Genomic DNA, 21,660 nt, shown 5'->3' on the forward strand with positions numbered 1-21,660 from the left:
CCTTGACTCAGTGTGGGGATGTCAGCCGACTCTGGGGTAGCTAATGTGATTATAGTTAAGCAAAGGGCAAGAGGACACAGTAGAGGTTTGGCTGCATGCACGCAAATGGCACTAGGGACGGGGAGGGGACATGACCCCCCTCAGATTCACAGTGACCCCCCCCCCCCCACTGTCCCAACAGAAGGCGATGAACATCACCGGTAAAACGGAGGATTAATGATGAAAATGTTCCTGATGAGAGTAAATTTGTTTGGCTGCTCTATAGGGAATCCCCTATAGTACTACTAAAATGTGTATTTCATTTACAGTATGCATACTTTTTATTTATGTTAATTTGCTGTTGTTTACACAGTTTATATACAAATTTTTAAATAAAACATATTTTGCATAGGGCATGAAGATTTTGTGGGTGATGTTTCATCATATATGGCTAGTGTTGATCAGGTCAGCCTTTGTTTAACAATGTTCATTGTTGTTTATTCATGATTTTGAATTAGAATTCTCCGGTCGCTTTTTAGTGCAAACCATTGGCCCATAGGCTATTACGAAAGTAACTACCTGAATGCTACTTAAAGCCCAAATTACACAAAAATAACTTATTGAGTTGAAATAATTTGCTGACAGCTTGCTGAAATTCCATTGTAAAATCATCCCAGGCAAATACACTCACCGACAGTAAACAACTAAATAATTAAATAACATATAACATAAGTAGATAAGTAAGGTACAATTAAACCAAATAAAAAGTAAAAACTATAGCTAATAGCAAAAATAAATAAAGAAATTCAAGAAAAAAAAAAGGAATGGGGGGGGCTCTCCTTCCAGGCATTAGGAAGTGTAGCTTTAACTTTGCAGCTACACGTACGCTGGATCAAAATTAGAGAGTAAACTATAAATACTTGATTTCTTCTTAAATACTGTTATTTGTTATGGTTCATAAATTGATAGAATATCCTCTGTGTCTATGCCTCTGCTGTACTAGCATGTTTTTTAAATAACCAAGACACTTCTGCACCCACAGGACATCACTAGTTTCTCACACTGCTCTGGTTTGATCTGGGTCCATTCTGACTCACTCTCTATCACAGTTCACCAACTGGAGTGGGTTTCTTACACATGACTTTGTCACCAAGGATTTTCCAGAGATTCTCTATGGGGTTTAGATCTGGACTCTGGGCATTTCGTTGTTCAATATTCTTAGCTTCAAGGAACGGTTTAACCTGTTTTGCAGTGTGACAGGGAGCATTGTCTTGCATGAAAATTGCAGCCGATTGGGAGACAATTGCAGTGAAGGTATTGCATGTTGCTGAAGGAGGTTCACAAACATTTGCATTCTCCCTGATTTCTTTACACACTTTGGATTCAGTCTTTCCCCAGTACTACGCCCATCATAATGTTTCCATCAGACCCAAATAAATTGAACGTCCTTTCATCACTGAAGTCACTCTGGACCAGTTTTCCTCTGTCCACACAACATGCTCCTCAGCAAATGCACGTCTCGCCTTTTTATTCTTTCTGCTGATAAGAGGTTTGGTCACTGCAGAGTGGGCTTTTCAGTCCAAAAAGTCTGAAACGATGAGACAGTTTGTGGAAATAAATGGACAACATTCAGATATGAGATGAACAAACCCAATATAAGCCTATATTACAGTAGCATCTTTGTGGAGAGCACCAGAGCTCTTTGGGACCCTCGGCCTTGTAGGCCTGTTCAGTAATCCATCCCTGTTTTTAACTTACCTACATACTTATTGCTTGTGTAGCACACAGACTACAGATACTACAGCCATACCAAGAAAGGTCAGTAGGTGGCAATTACAGTATAATCAGTATAATCCTCCAAAGTAAACTAGGAATTTACCAAGGAGACTTTAATTTTTCTGCAAAATATGCACCATTCATGGTATATTTAAAATACCTTTTAAAACAGTTACAGTGCAACAAAATGGTATATAAAATACTACAACCCTAATGTTCCTAAGGTTCTTAAGACCTTACATCAGCTCCAAGTCTGATTTAGAATAGATTTTAAAGTTCTGCTACTGGTTTACAAATCACTGAATGGTTTTGGTCCAGAATACATGAATGACATGTTAGTTATTTTAAAAACATGATAGTACAGCAGTGGTAAAGTCACAGAGTATATTCTATCAAATTATTAAAGGTAAAAAATCACTCAGAATAAATAAAGTATTGGTAACTTGTTCTCAAATTTTGATTTCAAGTGTACACACACAGATAGAAAACCTTACTCCGGAACAAAGAGAAAATAGAATTATTTATTTTCACACCAATGGCTTGGTATAATTAGTCAGCATCCATACAAATGAAGTGAATGCATGTTTTTATAAATTTCTGTTGATAAAAGACAAACACAGGAGTACAATAAAAGCTTAAACCTTCAGGTACATGTTTAAGTGCATTTAATACAGAGATGAAACAACAGGAGACGAATGAAGCTTGATGAAAATGGAATCAGAGAAAAAACAGACATCAAAGTAGAAAACAATATAAATAGAAAGAGAAAAAGAAATAAAGAATAAATATGTACACTGATGCATCATTCCTTCTCAAACATACACACAGATGCAGACACACCGTTAAAAGATCCTTTAAAACGTGGATGGCCGTAAAGGGAACAAGAGCAGAAGTGCTTTTATTCCTCTCAACCGAATCTCTTAAATGTTAAAATAGAAGCTTTATAAAAGCTGGAAACTATCATATGTTTAAATGTTGAAGGTGGGTTAATTACAATAAGTAATATTATTAAATCAAGTGAAATTAAGTCTACCCCACTACAATAAAACAACATTAAATGTCAGTTCTATAAAGGTCTCCCACAGAGTGAGGCACCATCCACACTACTACATTTTCTTTGTGAAAAAAGATCTCCATCCATACAAGTGCTTTAGCTCCATGTGAGAAATAATCTGTCCATTTTAATACACCTGGAAACACATATCACATGACCATTTATGTGCGGGTGTAAACAGGAGGCAGATTGTCTAACATTACTACGTGGTTGAAAATAATGGATGAATAATTTTAAAAAAAATAAAGAAAATCCATGAGAAGCGGGAAATACTATACTGAAGGTAACACGAGTAGAAGGAGGTAACGTGGAAAACACAGATTGGTACTGTTGCAAAGCCAATTTGGCAACCCGAGCATTATCCATCACCAGAGGAAGTCATGGCAAAGAGAAAGGAGAACCCACACAAGAAGGATGAAATCACAAAAGGTCTGTCCGCCCCCTGACTGATACGACTGAGGGACTTGGGTGTCTGCGTCATCGTTTCCAAACGTCTCCGTTTCTGCCCGTCCAGAATAAAACAGTCGTTTTCAAACTAAAACGGGTCAGCAGCGTTTCCCCCGCAGTTTTAGGGCTCGGAAATGACACTTTAGTGTTGACATAAACTTAGCAAAATGTGCTTTTAAATGAAAATATAGTAGTGTAGATGTAACCTTTTGTAATTAAAAAAGTCTCAACACAGCAAAGGACAAGAGAGGTCAACCTCGTAACTTTAACTAGTACATAAAACACACAAAGATCTTTACAACCTACATTAGTTGAATAGAAATACCTAAACATGTCAAATGAAATGTTAACTGTTTAAACCAGAGGACAGATGTGATGTTCACTTGGTCTATAGTTAGTGCCAACACTTCACCGAACACTGCCAACAATGGAAACCAACCAGGAACCTGACCAGGCAATGTATAGAAACAACATGTGTCTGGTAAAATACATTAACAAGAAATCTATTATGTCCAGATAGTCAATTAAACAATTGTAGTAAAAAAGCAGAGCATCCTTCATTTTTTACGGTTAAGGTAAATGTACAGTGGGGTTCACACACCTGTAGCCCCCAGCATGGTGCAGTACCATTCCACTTAGCTCCTAGTCACAGTCTTTGTCACAGTGCACATGGTGCATGTTTGGGAAGACACACCAAACTGCCTTGTCAAATACGGCTTCTCACAAACACAGAGCAATTTTAGCTGAATGCATCATACGGCAGGCATCAGGTTGATGGACACTTGTATTGTTTTAACCCTTCTAGGCCGAGGTTTCCTCTAACACTAACTGTAGCTGGAAAGTTTGGAATTCTTCAGTGCATTGTTCCAAAGGCAGTTAAATGCCATTTCCTCTGGATTTTGAAGGTCTGTGCGGAGCTGCTATATGGACAAATGCTAGTTTGCCATAATTTACAGGCAGCTTCATGTTTAGACAAATACTGTCCAGACAAATCTTGCCGTTCGTGGCAGTCAAGGCAAAGGAGGTGATATGATGGGCGGACCCCTGCTGGTGCTCCCGGTGTCTCAGAAGAGGTGGGTGGTCGAACGACTGAACGTGTGATACTTCCTCTCAAACATGGAAGGCAGATTTACCATGGAGGGGGAATGGTGTGCCTGGGAATATAAAACAGAAGAACAAATGAGCAAAGGAAAAATGTGTATGAAGGAGAGGTGATAAAAACCTGAGCTCAAATGTTAATATCCAGTAGTGTTCTGTGGTTTATTAAAACTCGTCTATTATTCATGTTTTTGGCTATTCTCCACATCAATGCTATGACATCACTTCAACAAAGCCCAAACGCAGCAAGAAACATGAGCAGGCAGAAGATCTGAGAGAGAGTTATCACATCTCCAGGTTAGTCAACTAAATTAATTGTTAAATCATTTTTCAAAAAGGGCCCATTGTAAACATCTCTCTCACTTCCTGCTTTGACCTGATGGACTTACCCGTTTCAACATCACAGCAATTACCTTGTTAATATATAATAACGCAAAGCAAATAACTAAAACAAACATAACTTTAAATTACACAATGTCGTGTATGTTCTCTTCTTCAAAGCGCATCTAATCCACTGGTCCATTTGCAGCGGTGCAAGCTGCTGCTTTCCATTATACAGTGATATCAGAAGCCTATTCATTTATGCCTTTGCTTTTCATCTGGGTGTTGTGTTTAACTTCTTTGTATTTGTCTAATCAAGCATTTTTTGCTCTTCGCTCTGCTGTCAACAGACTTTTCTATGTTTGTGATTGGTCATATCTTTGCATCGCAAACTCCACCCCTTTTACGCGAAGAGCGCTCTCATGTATAGATCCGTAACCTCGGGTTGACTTATCGAGTTGATAACCACCGCTGGGTGACCATTAAACCTCACTGCGGATGTTTGGGTCAGTGAGGCGAGATAACCAAAAGAGACCTAGGTATGTTGAGCTGGCTTTATAGTACAGGCCTCTGGAAAGCACGAGTTCACGTGTGAATGTGTCGACTCAGCCATTCAACTCAGCTCCATAAAGACAGCCTAACTCCCTTTAGATGTGCACGTTTAAATCCAATCATCCAAATAGGTTGTGAGCCATCTAGCTTTAAGTCAGGAGTGTGTGTGTGTGTGTGTGTGTGTAGGAAAAGGTTGCTTTATTTTCTCCAGCCTGATTTTAATTACTGAGTGCACTAGGACAAACGCGGTCATTAGCATCTCTCTGTCTTCAAATCCAAACTTTGGTACTGAACTCATCAAAACAGGCAACCTTCCCCAACGCAATCACACTTTCAGCTTTCGCCCTGACTTTTATCACGTGAGTAAGAGATTCTACAGGCCTTCAGAAACACAGAGCTGAATAAATGAGCCAATGAACGAGCTGCATTCACTGGAGGGGAAAGCCAGGTCAAAGGCAGTCCTGGTCACTACACAAACATATCTCTATTTTCATCCAACCAAATCTGCATCACACCAACGTGAACCTTTCGCCACCATTGTTGTTGTTGTTGTAAATGTCCGCGCATGGTCCGTCCTTCTATTTACTATGTCTGAACAGGCGCACATAAATGACGTCAGAACCGCCATAGGCATCGTGCTCGTACCCGTGCGCGCGCTCGTACATGTGCAAACGCGCTCGTACATGTGCAAACGCGCTCTAAAAAAGCCCACCTCTCTCAGGCTGTTATGCGCGGAGCAGGTGCTCTCACACTGGTCAAACGCACTAGACTTTAGCCGAAAAACCGGTTTGGCGCAGTGCGGAAGGACAGTGTGAGTGCGCCCTTAATATCATTTCAAAGGGAGTAATGGACGATGTTCTTAGTATGTTTTGTGGCTAATGGGTTGCTTTTTTCTGTACTCCTGTGCATAATTAAATCACTCCCTTAAATCAATAGAAGTGACTGCAAGTTTAACACCCAGATGGATGGACACAAAATGATTGTGGACAATGAGGAGGTATACATTTTTTTTTTTGGCTTTATCACGACACCTCTCTACTCCGTCTCACGGGCATCGACGCAAACAAACCGAAGCATTCATTTACGCGTCAAGTCTAATACCAGCGTAAACTTGAGGTTGATGTCCAACTAAAAGGTTGAATAAATTTATAATGGAGATTAAAAGTAAAGATCCAATTATACATAATTGATTTATTCTGAAATACTTTTTTTTAAATTGTTTGGAATTTGATAGAATATAAGCCTTGGCTATAGCAGTGCTGTACAAGCATGTTTTTTTTAAATAACCAAGGCACTTCAACAAAAAATGACTTCAGCACATCTGCACCAACAGGACATCACTAGTTTCTCACACTGCTCTGGTTTGATCTTGGTCCATTCTGACTCAGTCTCTTCCACAGTTCAGTAACTGGAGTGGGTTTCTTAGACATTACTTTGTTACCAAGGATTTTCCAGAGATTCTTTATGGGGTTTAGATAATGTCTTTAAAATGCAGGACAGAAAGCATGTGACCTGCCACCACAGGTACAAACTCAGATGAGAAGTCTGTGTGGCTCTAATGAAAACACAGGTATTTATTCTAGTGAGTTGTTTTTGTGTAAACACACACAGAGAAGAGCATACAAAGGCATGCCTAGACATTAGATTTATACTAGATATTTTCTTCAACTGGCACTTCAAGTTCTTTCGAAAGATGCAGCTAGGACTAAAAAACACTTCCAAGTTAAACCAAGTAATGCCTATCAGTGTGAAAGATTAATAATCAAAACAGGCATTTATATTCATGGATAAACAGTTATGTGGTAAGCACCTGACAGGAAAATAAAAGATTCAATATGTGGTGACAGCATGCCATTAAAGGAGCCTTTTTCTCCTGAGGGAAAGCAGGCTACCATTTGGACAAATCTCTTATATGTCTCAGCTCTACACCAACTTCGCTCCATTATATCCATTTTGTCTACAACACATTATTAATAGCAACCACCCAGTGAACATTCCCAGCCACCACCAACAGTTAGTAACCCAGGTGATTCATAGGAGCAGAGCTATTCCAAATCAACCCTTAAAATCTTTGCCCTGAACACCTATACCAGTCTCAAGTGGGGAGAATACGTGTATACATCTGACCCCCTCTAATCTACTGATCAAAGTTCAGCTGTATAGCAGACCCCAATTAATCTGATCCATCTTTGCTGTAGAGTCTCAGCTTCTAAGGAGTTGATTTGGTACTAGAAATGCACCTGTGGCATATGGATGTTAAAAGGCTAACACAGAGCATACAGCAGGGATTAAGGATTAATCAGAAATTTAAGTGGAATTTGTGCACCCCGAGTTGAAACTAGACCACAATAATAAATTTGCTCACATCAGACTCCAGGACTGAGCTAGCGATGGTTTACAGCAGAGTCTCCCTGCGAGGACTGGTCATGGCAGCCTTGCGTGGGTCCAGAGGGACTTGAGGATTCCTGCATGACTCAGAAAAGGTCCTGCCTTTGACATTAACAGGCTGAGGAGCCGGAAACCTTGGCTGGAACCCTACAGAGGGTTGTTGTCTGGACACATTTGGGCTAGAATTTGGATGGGAGTTTTTGGAGTTGAGCTGAGTGGAGTTTTGGACAGCTGGAACAGAGATGGAGATGGAACAGGCTGAAGAGGTGGACTGTTTGGAAGTGTAAAGGCCTGAATGAGCCTTTTCCGGTTGGGACAATAATGGAGCATGGAGAATGGACTTGAGTTGTCGGTTGCTAGGGCAGTAGTTAGGGCGGAGGCTCTGGCTGAACTCAGGTGCTGTGTTACGGCCGGGGCTATTGGCAGGGTTTTGGGCTGGGCTGCAGGGGGTACGTATACAGACAGGGACCCTGGCTCTGATAGGAGGATGGTCCAGAGAGTTAGAGCGCTGCACCATGGCACTGCTCTTGGAAGAATCATTCAAACTGAACGTGGAGGTGGAGCGAGACATCTAGAGTACATAACAGAAGGAAGACACATATGGAGCAGGCATTTACATGATAAAATCAAAACAAGATGAGACAGGCAGAGAATAGACATGCTGGAACTAAATTCAGTGGAGAGAGGATATCCTCAGAAGGTTAAAAAAAAGAAGGACAAACACTTCATGTGAAAAAGTACATATATACAGCAAGAGAGAGAGGATGAATATCGCATGAAGTAAGATAAATGTTAGGCTTTAACAGAAGGAGATCTGCAAATTTAAAATCACATACCTGGACAGACCAATACTGTAATTTTAAATACACCCTAACAGCTATTGTTTAATCTTAGCCAGGGGCATTTAATACTGCATTATTTTGTGGGATTTGAGGACGAAAAGGTCCACTAGCATATCTAGTGTGTAGTATTTCCCCATTGTGTGGCAGCCAGCTTGTATATCAAGTCCCTTACACACTTATCTAGATATTACGCAGAGGAGCTGTAGGTGAGAGCGCAAATGTCCCAATCAGTTGGATCTAGGATTGCAACAACTAATCGATTAAACTGATTACAAAACTAGTTGGCAAAGAATTTCATCATCTTTTAGTGGGGTCTATACTGTGCACGGTATTGTACATGAAAACACACCAGTGGCGAGCTGCCATGCAGTGTCTATGGAAAACAAGTGCAGGTGGGGCCAGATAATTCCCACCACAGCCAATCAGTCCTGTGATTGCTGTGATATGTTAACCTATGTTAAAGGAATTTTTCCTGTCTGAAACACAAGAACACATCTCCCTGCTGCAGGAAAAATCTGATTAGTGCACTCCGCTGCTGCTTGGTGTGCTTTCGCCTCTACTCCGACCGCACAGACAAACGCACAATTACATGTTAATTTAAAAACAAAGGTAACAGACAGTAACACTTTAAATCCGTTTTCTCTCTGGATCAGTGTTGCTGGGCCAGTACTATTTTAAAGTTCATGCTTGATAAAACTGCGCCTGGCTACACAGATAAATCACAAAATTGAGAGAAACAGTCATCCCACAGCTGCATAAATGTCACTTCACCGGGAGGAATGCAGACTGCTAGCCTCATGAGACCATCTTGATTTTGCAAGCTCCACCGTATTTTACTCGCAGATCAGTCTGGTAACGATGGAGAAAGCCATGTCACCAGCGTAGCTACGTGGTTACTGACATCTACGTTGTTACCACAGCAACAGCCTGAATGTTGTAATGTCTTAGTGAGCCCATGTGTCATAAGAGCAGCTCATTGTCCGGAGAATTCATAGTGAGCAAGTAGACGCGTTGATGGGGTTTCCAAATGCAGCGCATGTGAAACCAAGAGAAAACAAACATTCAAGGGTGAAGAAGGAGGGTGACTTAAAAGACAATAAAAATGTCTAGGTGGCCTTAATCCTCAAACAAATTCAAGGAAAAACAACAGACTATGAACCAGCTACATGACGGCAGTGTAATCTGCATCACGTCCTCCCTCCTGCACGCTCTACCCAGGCATCCACAAGAGTATTCAATTTCCAGTCAGACCCACTTTATGCAATTCAAGACTGTTTACGGAACTCACAGTTTAGAATAGGCGAAAATAAACACATTCACACTTCATGTACATGTTTTTGCCCCAAACTGTCTGGAATTATCATAGAGTGGGTTTTTTCTAAAATGAAGACCCAAAGGTACCTATAGAATCCATTTTCAATCAGATATTGTGAGGTCAAAGCTCAAGGGAGCCCTTTGAAAATAGACATGTCAGTTTTTCCTTCACTAAAATTCAGACTTACTTAGGAGTGTTATGTAGCTGCTTCCTGACAAGCATGACATGAATGGAACTGAACTGATGGATTACTTAGGATTCATATTATACCAAGATCTTCCCTCTAGCTTGAAAACGGAGCAGGCTCTTAAAGTCAGTAATGGTGCTAGGATTGGCTGCAGGTCCCTAAAGGGTTGTGGACCAGATGGGAAGCATTGGCGTGCTGTTTGTGGCCTGTGGGCCGCCAGTTGACGATCACTGCCCTACATGGATCATCTACTGGCGAGGATGCTGGCTATTGTCTCAGTCATTTAGCATGATAACATATCCATTGCCATCCAGATGATATGGCCTAGTCCCCATTAGCCACGTTTGTATCACCTGCCCCACTAAACTTCCTCTTCTTTGGAGGCAGCATTTATTGATGTGACTCACATGGTCTATTTGCATAAAAAAGTAGTGCCAGAGGCAAAAAAGGATAAAGCACACTGCTTCATATATTGACAAAGAATAACCTGAAACCAGATTAATATTTGTGATTCAGGGAACATAAAAAGGAAGAGATCTCCTATCCCCTCATTGGAGTTTTAAGACTGGTGCCGGCTGCTTGATCACTGTCTTTAAAAGTCAGTGCTGTTAGCAGCATGGAATGTGTCTGCGCCGCTGGCCCCTGGACAGAGCGCAAAACTGTGATATGGCAATAAAAGAAAGTCAATAAAATAATCTTATGCAAAATAGGTTTTATTTATTTATTTTGAAAACTGTATAATTGGAAACAAGAAAGATGAGTGATTTATCAAAAGTGTACAAATGCTTGTGAATAATGAGGAAATTAGATGGTTTTCCTGAACTTCTTAACATTTCCCCTCCTCAACTTCACACTTGTTTGTTTCAATAAAATACAGTATTATAAATTACTCGTTCAAACACTACACACAATGTGTAGAGAATTAAGTATGAAAATTGCTCAAATAAGCAGCACATTTTAGAGCAGAAGCCCCTTTCCTGCTTTTTAAATCAAGCTAGATCAAAACGACTGACACTGACTGAAAGCTGTTCCATCATAGATTGATGGAGAGATCAACTGCCTGCTTCCAGCAAAGGGAAAAGAGATGGAGAGAATAGAAAAGAAATGAGGAACAAATGGACAGAGAGACGTCTAACCACCACCCAGTATTAATTGTGTTATGCTGTAGATACAAATGAGACACATTTGGGAAACATTTGTTTTAATTCAGAAAACTTATCTTCATTACTGAAGGTAGTATTTATGAAGTTATTAATAAGATATTGGTCTTTCAATCACAAAGAACTTGGATAGGAGTTTCTTTTTTTTCACAAAGTGTATATATATATAAAAAGAGAAAGACTTACAGCCAGTGTGGAGCTGCTGCCGATGCGGTTTTCACAACTCAGCCTCTTCTCATCTGGAGTACTGTTGGCCATGAATGCTCTCTGGATCACACGCTTTGGGGTCTTAGTGAAAGAAAACGCCCGCGTCACCTAAAAACACACACACACACACACACACACACACACACACACACACACACACACACACACACACACACACACACACACACACACACACACACACACACACACACACACACACACACACACACACACACACACACACACACACACACACACACACACACACACACACACACACACACACACACACACACACACACACACACACACACACACACACACACACACACACACACACACACAGTAGAATGTATTGAATTGAATTCTCAGCCCCTTCCTTTTGATTATCGGTAGATGGAACTCTTTTGGTCTCTGTGCACTCAGTATCCATTAATGCTGAGACTAATGATACAACATGTTGTTCTTTATCTGTTTCAAACACAGTAAAATGACGATATAATGATAGTGATAATAATAATAATAATAACACCACAACAATAATATCCAAAGATGCCCTTGTCTGAAGTATTCTTTCCATGTGGTTGAGGGATCATATTTGGAGCAGGTTTGCACTTCACAATTTGGTAACGCTAATAAATCTTTGCCATTTCTCTACTGACATTTCTTGTTACCAAGTGGAAAAACCTACATTTTGATACCAAAATACCAGCATTCTCCAACATATCGACCTGGTGGATTCACCTAAAAATAATTCAAATTGTTTAAATTAAATCAAATTAAGTTGGCAATTGCTGCCAGCCACTTTATCAGGTAACTATTTAAACCATTACAGTTTGATTGCTGTGTTTTAAATATGTGGGCAGCAATGATTAGATTATGGCGAATAATCTGAGTCAGGAGTAGTATTAGTATTATATTAAAAAAATAAAAATAAAATCATACCATAATCGTACATGCCATTCCAAGACCATCCATTATGTACTAACTGCTTAAGTGGAAAAGAGCTACAGAGCTTTAACTTCTGCACGGCGGGGCAGAGGCTCAGAGAGGGGATGAGAGCAGTGCAGCAGAGCACCAGAGCAAAACACAGACACATCACAAACACTACGTTACTATAAACTATGGGAACTCAGGGGGTTCTGTTCTCTAATTGGGGACCGCTGGTGTGATGGCTCTGAAGCTCTGTGCTCTGCTGTTGGTAGCATGGACTTTCCCAGGGGCCGCTGATAGACAATAACTTTATAATTTAATGTTCATAAAATTTACCCAAATTCACCAATATGTATGATGTTACTATGCACATTCCTGTAATCATAAGGCTCAAAGTTTGCTCCATTAGCCATGTGTTTCCTATCGGTTTATTTGCATATAGAGCGGGGAAGTGAGATCTGAGCACATGTGGTCACTCACAGCACATTCTAAATCCATGCGTGAACTGACGTACTTTAAGCTGTCCACTTGTGATCAGATCACACCAAGTGGATCTAATAGTGTTTTTTCTTCAGGGATACAATACATATTTTCAAGAGGCAAATTTTATCCATCCAAAAAAAAGTAACGTCTGGTGAAAGTGAGTTTTGTGCTTTATGAATCATCTTTCTGTGTGTTTGTATAGCACTAAACAATAATGATTAACAAAAACAAACAAAGATGAATTGCAATACAACTTCAAAATGGTGTAATTCCAAAAGTTTTGTAATGCAATCATTCAAGTTGAGGACTTCAAATATACTGTAAATGATTCCAGATCAGTTTCTAGTGACATATTTCTGCACATACCAGAGCAGCCAACAGAAACATGTTGTGCTTTGCCCTCTATTGTGCTGCACTGTTTCCATCACAGTCAGTTTGAGTCAATCTCAGAACACATCATCTATCTGTCTATCATCTCGATGTCTCTATAAGCAAATATCTGCACAAGAATGCAGACAAATAATAACAAAAAGCTAATGAAAAGCTAAATTATCGTTAGACGATAGCTGATGGGTTCTGCGATTACATTTAGGCCAATACCTCTTTCGCTCTCCACACGGACTGTTTAGAGACAAAACTCACTTTGTCAAAGTAACTAGCCACACGTGAGTTGTACTGAGTTACTGTTCAACTAAGAAGCAAACAAACAAACCAAGCGATTGGACTGACAGAATACAAGGTTTTTTTTAGTATTCAGGCTCAACATGTATGGTGTCATGCCCCATGCATAGAAAAGGTGCAAAAGTTTAATCACGAGAAACAGATTTTCCTGCCTTTACCTTTTTTGAGGTCTTCTTGATGGCCCTGGAGGCTTTGCTCAGGGTGCTGTCCATATCTTTGGTGCTGACCTGTAGTGAGTCTGGGTCTGTAGACTGAATCAGGTCTTCCTGGTTACCACAAAAAAAAAAGAAGCATTTTAAGGTTACTTTCAGTATTTCCATTTAATGCTACTTTATACTTCTAGTCCACTACATTTCAGAGTGAAGTAAATCTGTGTCATCGGATTTTGAAATTATAAAGCCAATGAATTTGAATTAAATTGTTGAAATGCTAACACTGAATATTTATGCATTAAAATTATGGAACTGAATGTTTTACCTCTGAATTAAACGATTTATGTTATGTAATGTTCCCAAATTCAACGTTAAAAAATCCAATATACCTGGTCAGATGCAAAATACAATGCATACAATGTCAAAAATTCAATGTAAAAAAAATTAAAAAACAGGCCAAATTCAGCAGCAAAATTCGACATATAAAAATTCAGTGTTAACATCAGAACCCAGGGAATCAATTCTTGATACTGGTTTCTAGATTGTCCTTGTGATTAGATGCTATGTGGAACTATGGGTGACAACTTCGCATGATAGTGCTTCAATGAGTATTGTGTCATAAAAACTTCACATTTCCGAGGAGTTTCTCATTCAAAGTTCAGTTTGAAGCAGAAGGTGTCAGTGTCAGTTCCCACCGGCGGTGGCTATAAGGGGCAGAGAGGCACAGCGGCCCAAGGTACTATCATCAGTGGGACCTGGTGTGTGTTTCCCGTCGAATATGGTACGAAGGTCAGGGCTGTGTGGTGTCGAACAACATTATCATATTCAACAGGGAACACACACCGGCTCCCGCTTATGAAGATACCCGGCAGCTGTGAGTTCTACTCATAAGCAGGACTGGAGAAGTAGATCTGCTCCGGCAGCTAAGGGTGTGAACACTGAATTTTATACATATACATATATTCTGAGGCAAAACATTCAGATCCAGAATTTCAATGCAGAAATATTCAGTGCTTGAAATGCAACGTTTTTTTAAATTTCAAAATCAGATGACAGATTTACTTCGATAGAAATATTATTTTTTACTACATCACATTTTTTGATTGTATTTAATTATAAATGTAATTTCAATGTTATTTCATAACTTTAGTTACTTTGCAAATTCAGATTATTAATGCAAAATATAAATCAACTCAAATTAGGATTTCTTATAGATTCAACGACCCATCAGTATATAAAGTCATTAATTTGTTTCGGTAAAGCTGCAAAGATTCATTTATTTGTTGCAAACAAAACTAAATTTCGAAATGAATTGGCAACTATGTTGATAACCGATTTATCAGTTTAAGTAACTTCACAACCAAAAAAAGGGTCAAAATTCTCAGATTCCGGCTTCTTAAATGTGAATATTTTCTGCTTTTTTTCCTCCTCTATGAAAAAAACAGACATTTGAGGACATTATCTTCGGCTCTGGGAAAGACTGATCAATCAGAATCAGAAATGCTTTCATTCTCTGACTCTGACTGATCTGATGATGTCCTCAAATCAACATTTTCTGACAAACAATTCACAGAGAAAATAATCGATGATGAAAATTATTGTTAGTTGGAGCTCCAATTTTCGTTACTTTTAGTAGATTTTGATGCCAATACTTTTGCTCTTTTACTGAAAAGGCACACTATGCAGGATTACAAAAATAATCCCCGTCAATCATTACTTACGAACCACTGAAACGCCCAAGATGCTGCCCTCTGCCTAGATTTTATTTTGATTTTGTTGTGTGAGGGACATTTCTGGGCATCAGCGTTTGGACAATGGGCGTGAAAGACCACCGATAACAGTGTGTGGGACGTGAGGCTGGGACTCTGTGGGTGAGTTTATTTGTGCTTTAGAACGTTACCGTCATGAAACAACCAGAAAATATTTCTTTCACTTGGTTCTTGCCAAATACAGCCCCCTCTCTTAATTAACTCTTTAGCTCACTCGACCACTGCTGCTCTCTGGCTTGTTGAGCCGAGGCCAAAATTGAATGGTACGTTTACAAAGAGCAACTGACTTATTTCTACACTGGTATTACTACTTTATTTAGGTAAAGATCTGAGTATTTCTTCTTCCACCACACACACTGGCACCATGAATATGTATGGGATACACTCTCAATAAATTATGACACACACACACACACACACACACACACACACACACACACACACACACACACACACACACACACACACACACACACACACACACACACACACACACACACACACACACACACACACACACACACACACACACACACACACACACACACACACACACACACACACACACACACACACACACACACACACACACACACACACACACACACACACACACACACACACACACACACACACACACACACACACACACACACACACACACACACACACACAGCAGTGGGCTTGTTAACAAGCAGGGCTCATTCCGTTGGTATTCACATAGTGTACTGACTCAGTGAAGACGGCATTAGAAATGCAGCTGCGAGGTGGCAGGCAGACCAGAGGCCAACATCACCCCCTGCTGCTTGCCCTTATAAATACAACAGACAAACATACCTTCATAGCTTCCAGTGGACTCAATCATTTAGCTTAGTCAGCCCATAACAAGTTGGTTTTCAATAATTTCCCCAAACCATTAGAAGATACATTTGGCAATATTTTCTCTTAATCACAAAAAATACCAGGAAAAGAATAAAACTTAGTAGAAATTGGCATAACTAACTAACTAAGTACTGCCTGAGTAGTCTGTATCCCTCTGGGCTCTATTGCTAATTTTTTTTAAAAGCACATCAATGAGCCACAACGTTTTATTAGCTGAAATGTTCCTTAATTACCATGTACACACACACACTAGTTTATTTTGAAAATAAAATGAAAAAATCCCCAATTCACCATCCTGCTGCCAGAAATACTGACCAGAAGCACCAAATATGTATTAATTCACAGCTTAAAATAGTCCCCGAGAAATTTCCTTCTATTGGTTTCAGACCCTAGAATATGCCCACTTCAGACTTATTTGTCTGGCATTGCGATATAAAACTGTGATTTTATTGGTTAAACACAGAGTCGAGCTAATGAGCACCGCGAGGGCACTGCCGATTAGCCAATCAGAGCCATGGGTGGGACTAACGCTGTTGACAAGCTGTGTGTTTACGTCACTAGCCAATCCCAACCAAGTTAGTTAAGCGTGCTAAGATCATAGGCTCTGTAGCTCCTGTTGTGGCTGTAAAATGGTTTGGAGTGTCGCAACTGCCACAAAATCGATTCAGTTCCACATGTTTAGGGAAGTATAGAAGAGATGCATCAATTAACTATTTTACTTCCATTCAAGTTAGCATAGCGCTAAACCAGCAATTGGCCGGTTCGGACTGCAAGTCTTTTGTGATTGGTTAGGGAAAATGGAACACCTCCCACATAGAAATCAGTTAGAGTGCAGGCAATGTCAGACTGAAAACAATTCTATCTGATATCAGGCTTTTTCATGTTTGAGTAAAGTTAACTGCAGATCACTGAACATTATATGTAGTGACCTAATTATACCAACAACAGCCAGACTGATATATCAAAGACATATCGGTATCGGTGCTTATGTGGTCCGATTAATTTTTACAGAACAGAAAATGCAGAAAACAAAATTCGGGTGATGTAGAAATGCTGTCATTACGTAGTTTGTCCAGCAGAGCATGGTAACAATTGACTGATGATGGAACATACACTACTGATCTTTATTTAGGTTTATTTTAAATTTATTCTTTATTTTCTCTGTGTTCATTTCTAGAATTGGTTGACAATGTAATAAACTGTATATATAATTTATAATAATAAATAAATAAAAATTAAATATTCTTTAATAAAGTTATTTGTTTAGGAAAGCAGCCTTGTTAGAACCTTTGCAGAGTCATATCTGCACAATCCACATAGAAAAGGTCTGTTTTCAATCCAGCTCAATGGCCATAATGGTAATTGGTCGGGCCCTGATACTAACAACTGATCCTGGTGCCGATATAGTGTGCATTGGAAGAGCAGAGCGGGTCCGGAAGTCTTAAGAAGTAAAACTCTAGGAACACTTGTAGTGTATATAACGACTTTATTATAAGTCCAAACGTGTTTCAGCTTGTGGCCTTCATCAGCAACATGCATAGGGCATTTGTGTTTTGGTCTGAATTATCAACCAAGGCAGCAGCCAGTGTAACAAAGGCAGGCCGTATTTGAGTTCCAAGGGCAGAGAAAATCCTGGACCCCCACCACAATTTGGATGCAACGCTAGGAGTTAAAAGTTATTTCTATGAAGTCTAAGTCAGGGATGATGCTGAGTGAGCGAGTCATTATAGAAAATTGAACCATGACAAAAACCCTGAAAGGGGTTTTAGGGCGGCAGTAGCTCAGTCTGTGAGGACTTGACTTGGGAACTGGAGGGTTTCAGATTCTGTATGTCCCTGTACGGACCATTTACTAAGTATAGACTGGTAGTTGATGTGTATAATAACAGAGTGAAAAAATGAATCTCCCCTCTGGGCTTAATAAAGTCTGTTTTCTTCTTGTGTAATCTGCAGAATACACAATCCCTCATGTCATCTTCATTCTGGAAAGTAGCCACTCTAAAACGGTGCACGCACAAACTGCCAAGGACGTTTTCCAGCCTTTGTCTCAAAAAAACCTGATCAGACTGCGTCATTTTTAAATAGGTGCGCCCCATACACCTTTTTATTTGGCATCACAATTCATCTTTGTCCTGTGTTAGCTCTGTATTTTGTATGCGACATGGACAGTAGAAAGTCTTCTGTTCCAAATTCTACCATAACTTCAAAATCGCCAGAAGTACAGCTTAAGAATAGTGATGAGACAAAGGGCCTTTTCACACCTGAAAGTCTGAACCAAAGTTCTTGTTTTATTATATGCTGTTGATCCAGTTCATTTTGGTTTTCACATTGCAATAACACAAGCTTGTTAAAGAACATCACATACTGTACCTACGTCCTTTCTTCATCACATATGTGAGTCTCACTATATTTACAATTGATTGGTTTGTAAATTTTGCACACCAGTAATTTTGGCTTGGCTCAAAAATGAAATGTTTTAAAGTCCAGACCAAAAGATGTAGGTGTGAAATGGATGTGAGACTTAACTTATTTGTTTTTGGAGAGGAAAAGGCTCTTCCAGTCTAAACTACTGTTGAGGATGACAGCTATTACAGCGTCCATCCCTGCCTGCCGATCTAAACTATCGACTGTCTTTTGTTTGTGTGTGTGTTCGGTTTTTGAGTGAGTGAGTAAGTGAGAGTGAGTGTGTGTCTGTGTGTGGCTTCTCACCGCATCAGCCCTGCAGATGGTGTTGGCGACGTGGCGACAAAGGGTTCGCAGCCAGGCACTTTTAACCGTTTCCTCTCCAGCCAGTTGGAAGCTGAACAACAAGTTCTCCTGTTCAGTTGGAGGGCGAACAACCAGGGCGAATGCATTCACACATTCTGAGGGGAGGAAGTGAAAGAGTGAGAGGACAAACAGTGATAGAGTGAGAGCGAGAAAATAACAAACAGTGACAACAAGAAGGGAGGAGTAATATCGGCCAGCAAAGAGATTGCGAACAACAGAATGAGATATAAAGTGTATGAGGGTGATCGAGGAAGGGTGTTGGCGGGGAGAAAGGGAAAAGAAAACAGATGGGAAGATAAGTGCAGACAGAAGTGGTGGAAGAAAAACAAACATGAATGACAACTGATCAACTTCAGGGCTTCATCCAAACTCCCAAAATCCCTGTATAAAGACAGCATTTGTTTCTGATCAGTGTGTTCTCACATCAAACTACAGGTGTAGACAAAACAAAATAAAACAACAAATTATGTAGAAAACACTTGCTTTCAGTTCCCCTCCACTTAATCCTGAAATATGGGATCATGGAGCAGTCTTCAAGCAGGAGAAACTCCAGGACTTTGCATAATGAAGGATGAAATCCACTTAAAGGTTCTAAAGAAGTGTACCAGCTGGAGCTACGTATACAGTCTGATTCACACAAAATCCACCCATGCGGCATATTCCCGCTGGGTTGTGTCGAGGTGTGTGTATGTGTGTTTATTTGTGCTTTAGAACCTTTAGAATAGGTGAAAAACAATCAGAAAATAATCGCACCCCCTCTCTTCATTTACTCGACTGCTTATGCTTTCTTTCTTATTTGTTGAGCGGGTTGTGGTTGGGTGGGCGAACAGCAAATCCAGCATAGTAAGCCTTTAGTCTTACAGTAGATATGTAGCCCAATAACTACAGGTTGCGTGCACCTTACGTCAGGCCTATCTAACTGGCAGTCTGCAGACTAAATCCAGCCCACCAACTGCGATCAGTTCTGTTTACAAATACATTTTATTTATTTCCATAGAGATCATTCATTTTATAAAGTGACTTTGCTATTGTATAAATCCCTGTTGCTGCTATAAACAACTTTGCTATATTTAACATTATGCATTCTCATCCTGTTCTAAAATTATTTTTCCAAGTAATACTTTTAAAAGTTTATGTAATGAAAAAGATCAGGAAACCAAACCGATGGAGAATTGATAAGAGCAATAGTATTGAAAAAAAACTAATGATACACATCCCTAATAATGATTAAAATGTGGTGGTGTGTTGCGTCAAGTGAACATCCACAATAGCTCATTAAAAATGTCCAGCCCCACATGGGCACCTGATCTTACCTGTTCATTCTTTTCTTTTTTAACACTTTCTTGTTGGTGTATTAAAGGGGGCTAAAAGCCAACCTTTGAATCAGCTACAAATTCACATTCTTAAATCACCAAATTGATATTACAGGTTCAATTAATAATGTCAAGGCTTGCTGCTGGATTCTCCCAAAACACTGATCTGTGTTCAACCATTTTTGGAGTATAACAAAGGAGTGCCGATAGAGAGGAAAAAATGAAAGGCAGATGAAGTGATAAGCAGTAACTCCAATAGTTGACAGTGTTCATGCTGTTGCTTTGTTACCCTCTGTATCCTGCAGGTCCAGCACTCTTCGAATCTGGGACAGGGGCATCAGTGCAATGTGTTTGAGCGGGGGTGGTGGTCTTGTCTGTCCCAGTGGACTCTTAAATGTATTGATCACCTTGTGTCGCTTCCTCGCAATCTGCAGAGAAGCACACACACACATACACAAAAAACATGCACAAAATAAGACAGTTACTTTTGTGGTAAACATGAAGGAAGGCAAGTTGTTTGTGCCATTAGGATTTAGAACTGAATGTGGGTGCATTTTGCAGTGTGTGGGTGAAGCCGCTATCAGTTACTTAGCAATGAATCAATGAAGCTTTCGTAGAAGCAAACGATGCAACTGATTAATGCCACATTAATTAGACGCTGAGAGAGACCAAAGAGAGGAAGGAGGGAGGGAGAGATATGGGGGAGAGGATGAAATTGGACACTACATCATAGGTCATTGTTATTTTGGCAGTGTTAGTAAAGAGGGTGAGAGTGGTTTTATGAATACAAGAGTTATTCAGTGATTAGTGATGATGGAGAAGAGTTTGAGGTCACCAACTGTAACAAAACATTCACCCATTACACATACAAGCCTACATGGAAAACCTTGCGTGTGGCTGTCCAACACACATGCGCTCATTAGGAGGTGTCACACGTCATCTCTTTCACGATTGATTCAATGGTACTATGCACACATTGAATGATCACCATTTCAATGTTCTTTTCTGCAAAATGCCGCTTTTGTACTCGACACTGCATGTGCTCATGAATCTCAGCATGCGCTTAAGAACATGCTGGGATCCAAGCTGAGTCTCCTTTAACAAAGAAGGTCCAGAAGTAGAAAGACGCAGGAGGTATTTAGGGATTCGCTGCTTACATGGTTGGTTAAACGACAACAGCGTTTAAAGTGGTGAAAACAGAAAGCACTTGCAGGTGATGCGGCCATTTATTGTAATTCTATATGTACAATATTGTTGTTGAACGTAATTCTAAATAGCACATTACATATCCAACATAACTGCAACCAACACACGCATGTGTAACTGCCATTTGAATAAACTTTTCACTTGCGT

The 21,660-nt window shown here is 39.9% G+C and overlaps 1 protein-coding gene across 1 annotated transcript in view; it reads right to left on the reverse strand.

Annotated features, from left to right (window-relative positions):
• Window positions 1-7,622: 7,622 nt before the first annotated feature.
• The window catches only part of ect2 (epithelial cell transforming 2), a gene marked incomplete at both ends in the record, with an annotated part of 52,555 nt that continues 38,517 nt past the window's right edge, over window positions 7,623-21,660 (reverse strand). The window contains 5 exons of the mRNA XM_083940730.1: window positions 7,623-8,186; window positions 11,306-11,434; window positions 13,582-13,689; window positions 18,935-19,089; window positions 20,597-20,735. Coding sequence (XP_083796856.1) covers window positions 7,623-8,186; window positions 11,306-11,434; window positions 13,582-13,689; window positions 18,935-19,089; window positions 20,597-20,735 — 1,095 coding nt within the window. The remainder of the gene's footprint in view (window positions 8,187-11,305; window positions 11,435-13,581; window positions 13,690-18,934; window positions 19,090-20,596; window positions 20,736-21,660) is intronic.

This window comes from Echiichthys vipera, assembly GCF_963691815.1.
Source record: "Echiichthys vipera genome assembly, chromosome: 3".
NCBI classification, from domain to species: Eukaryota; Metazoa; Chordata; class Actinopteri; order Perciformes; family Trachinidae; genus Echiichthys; species Echiichthys vipera.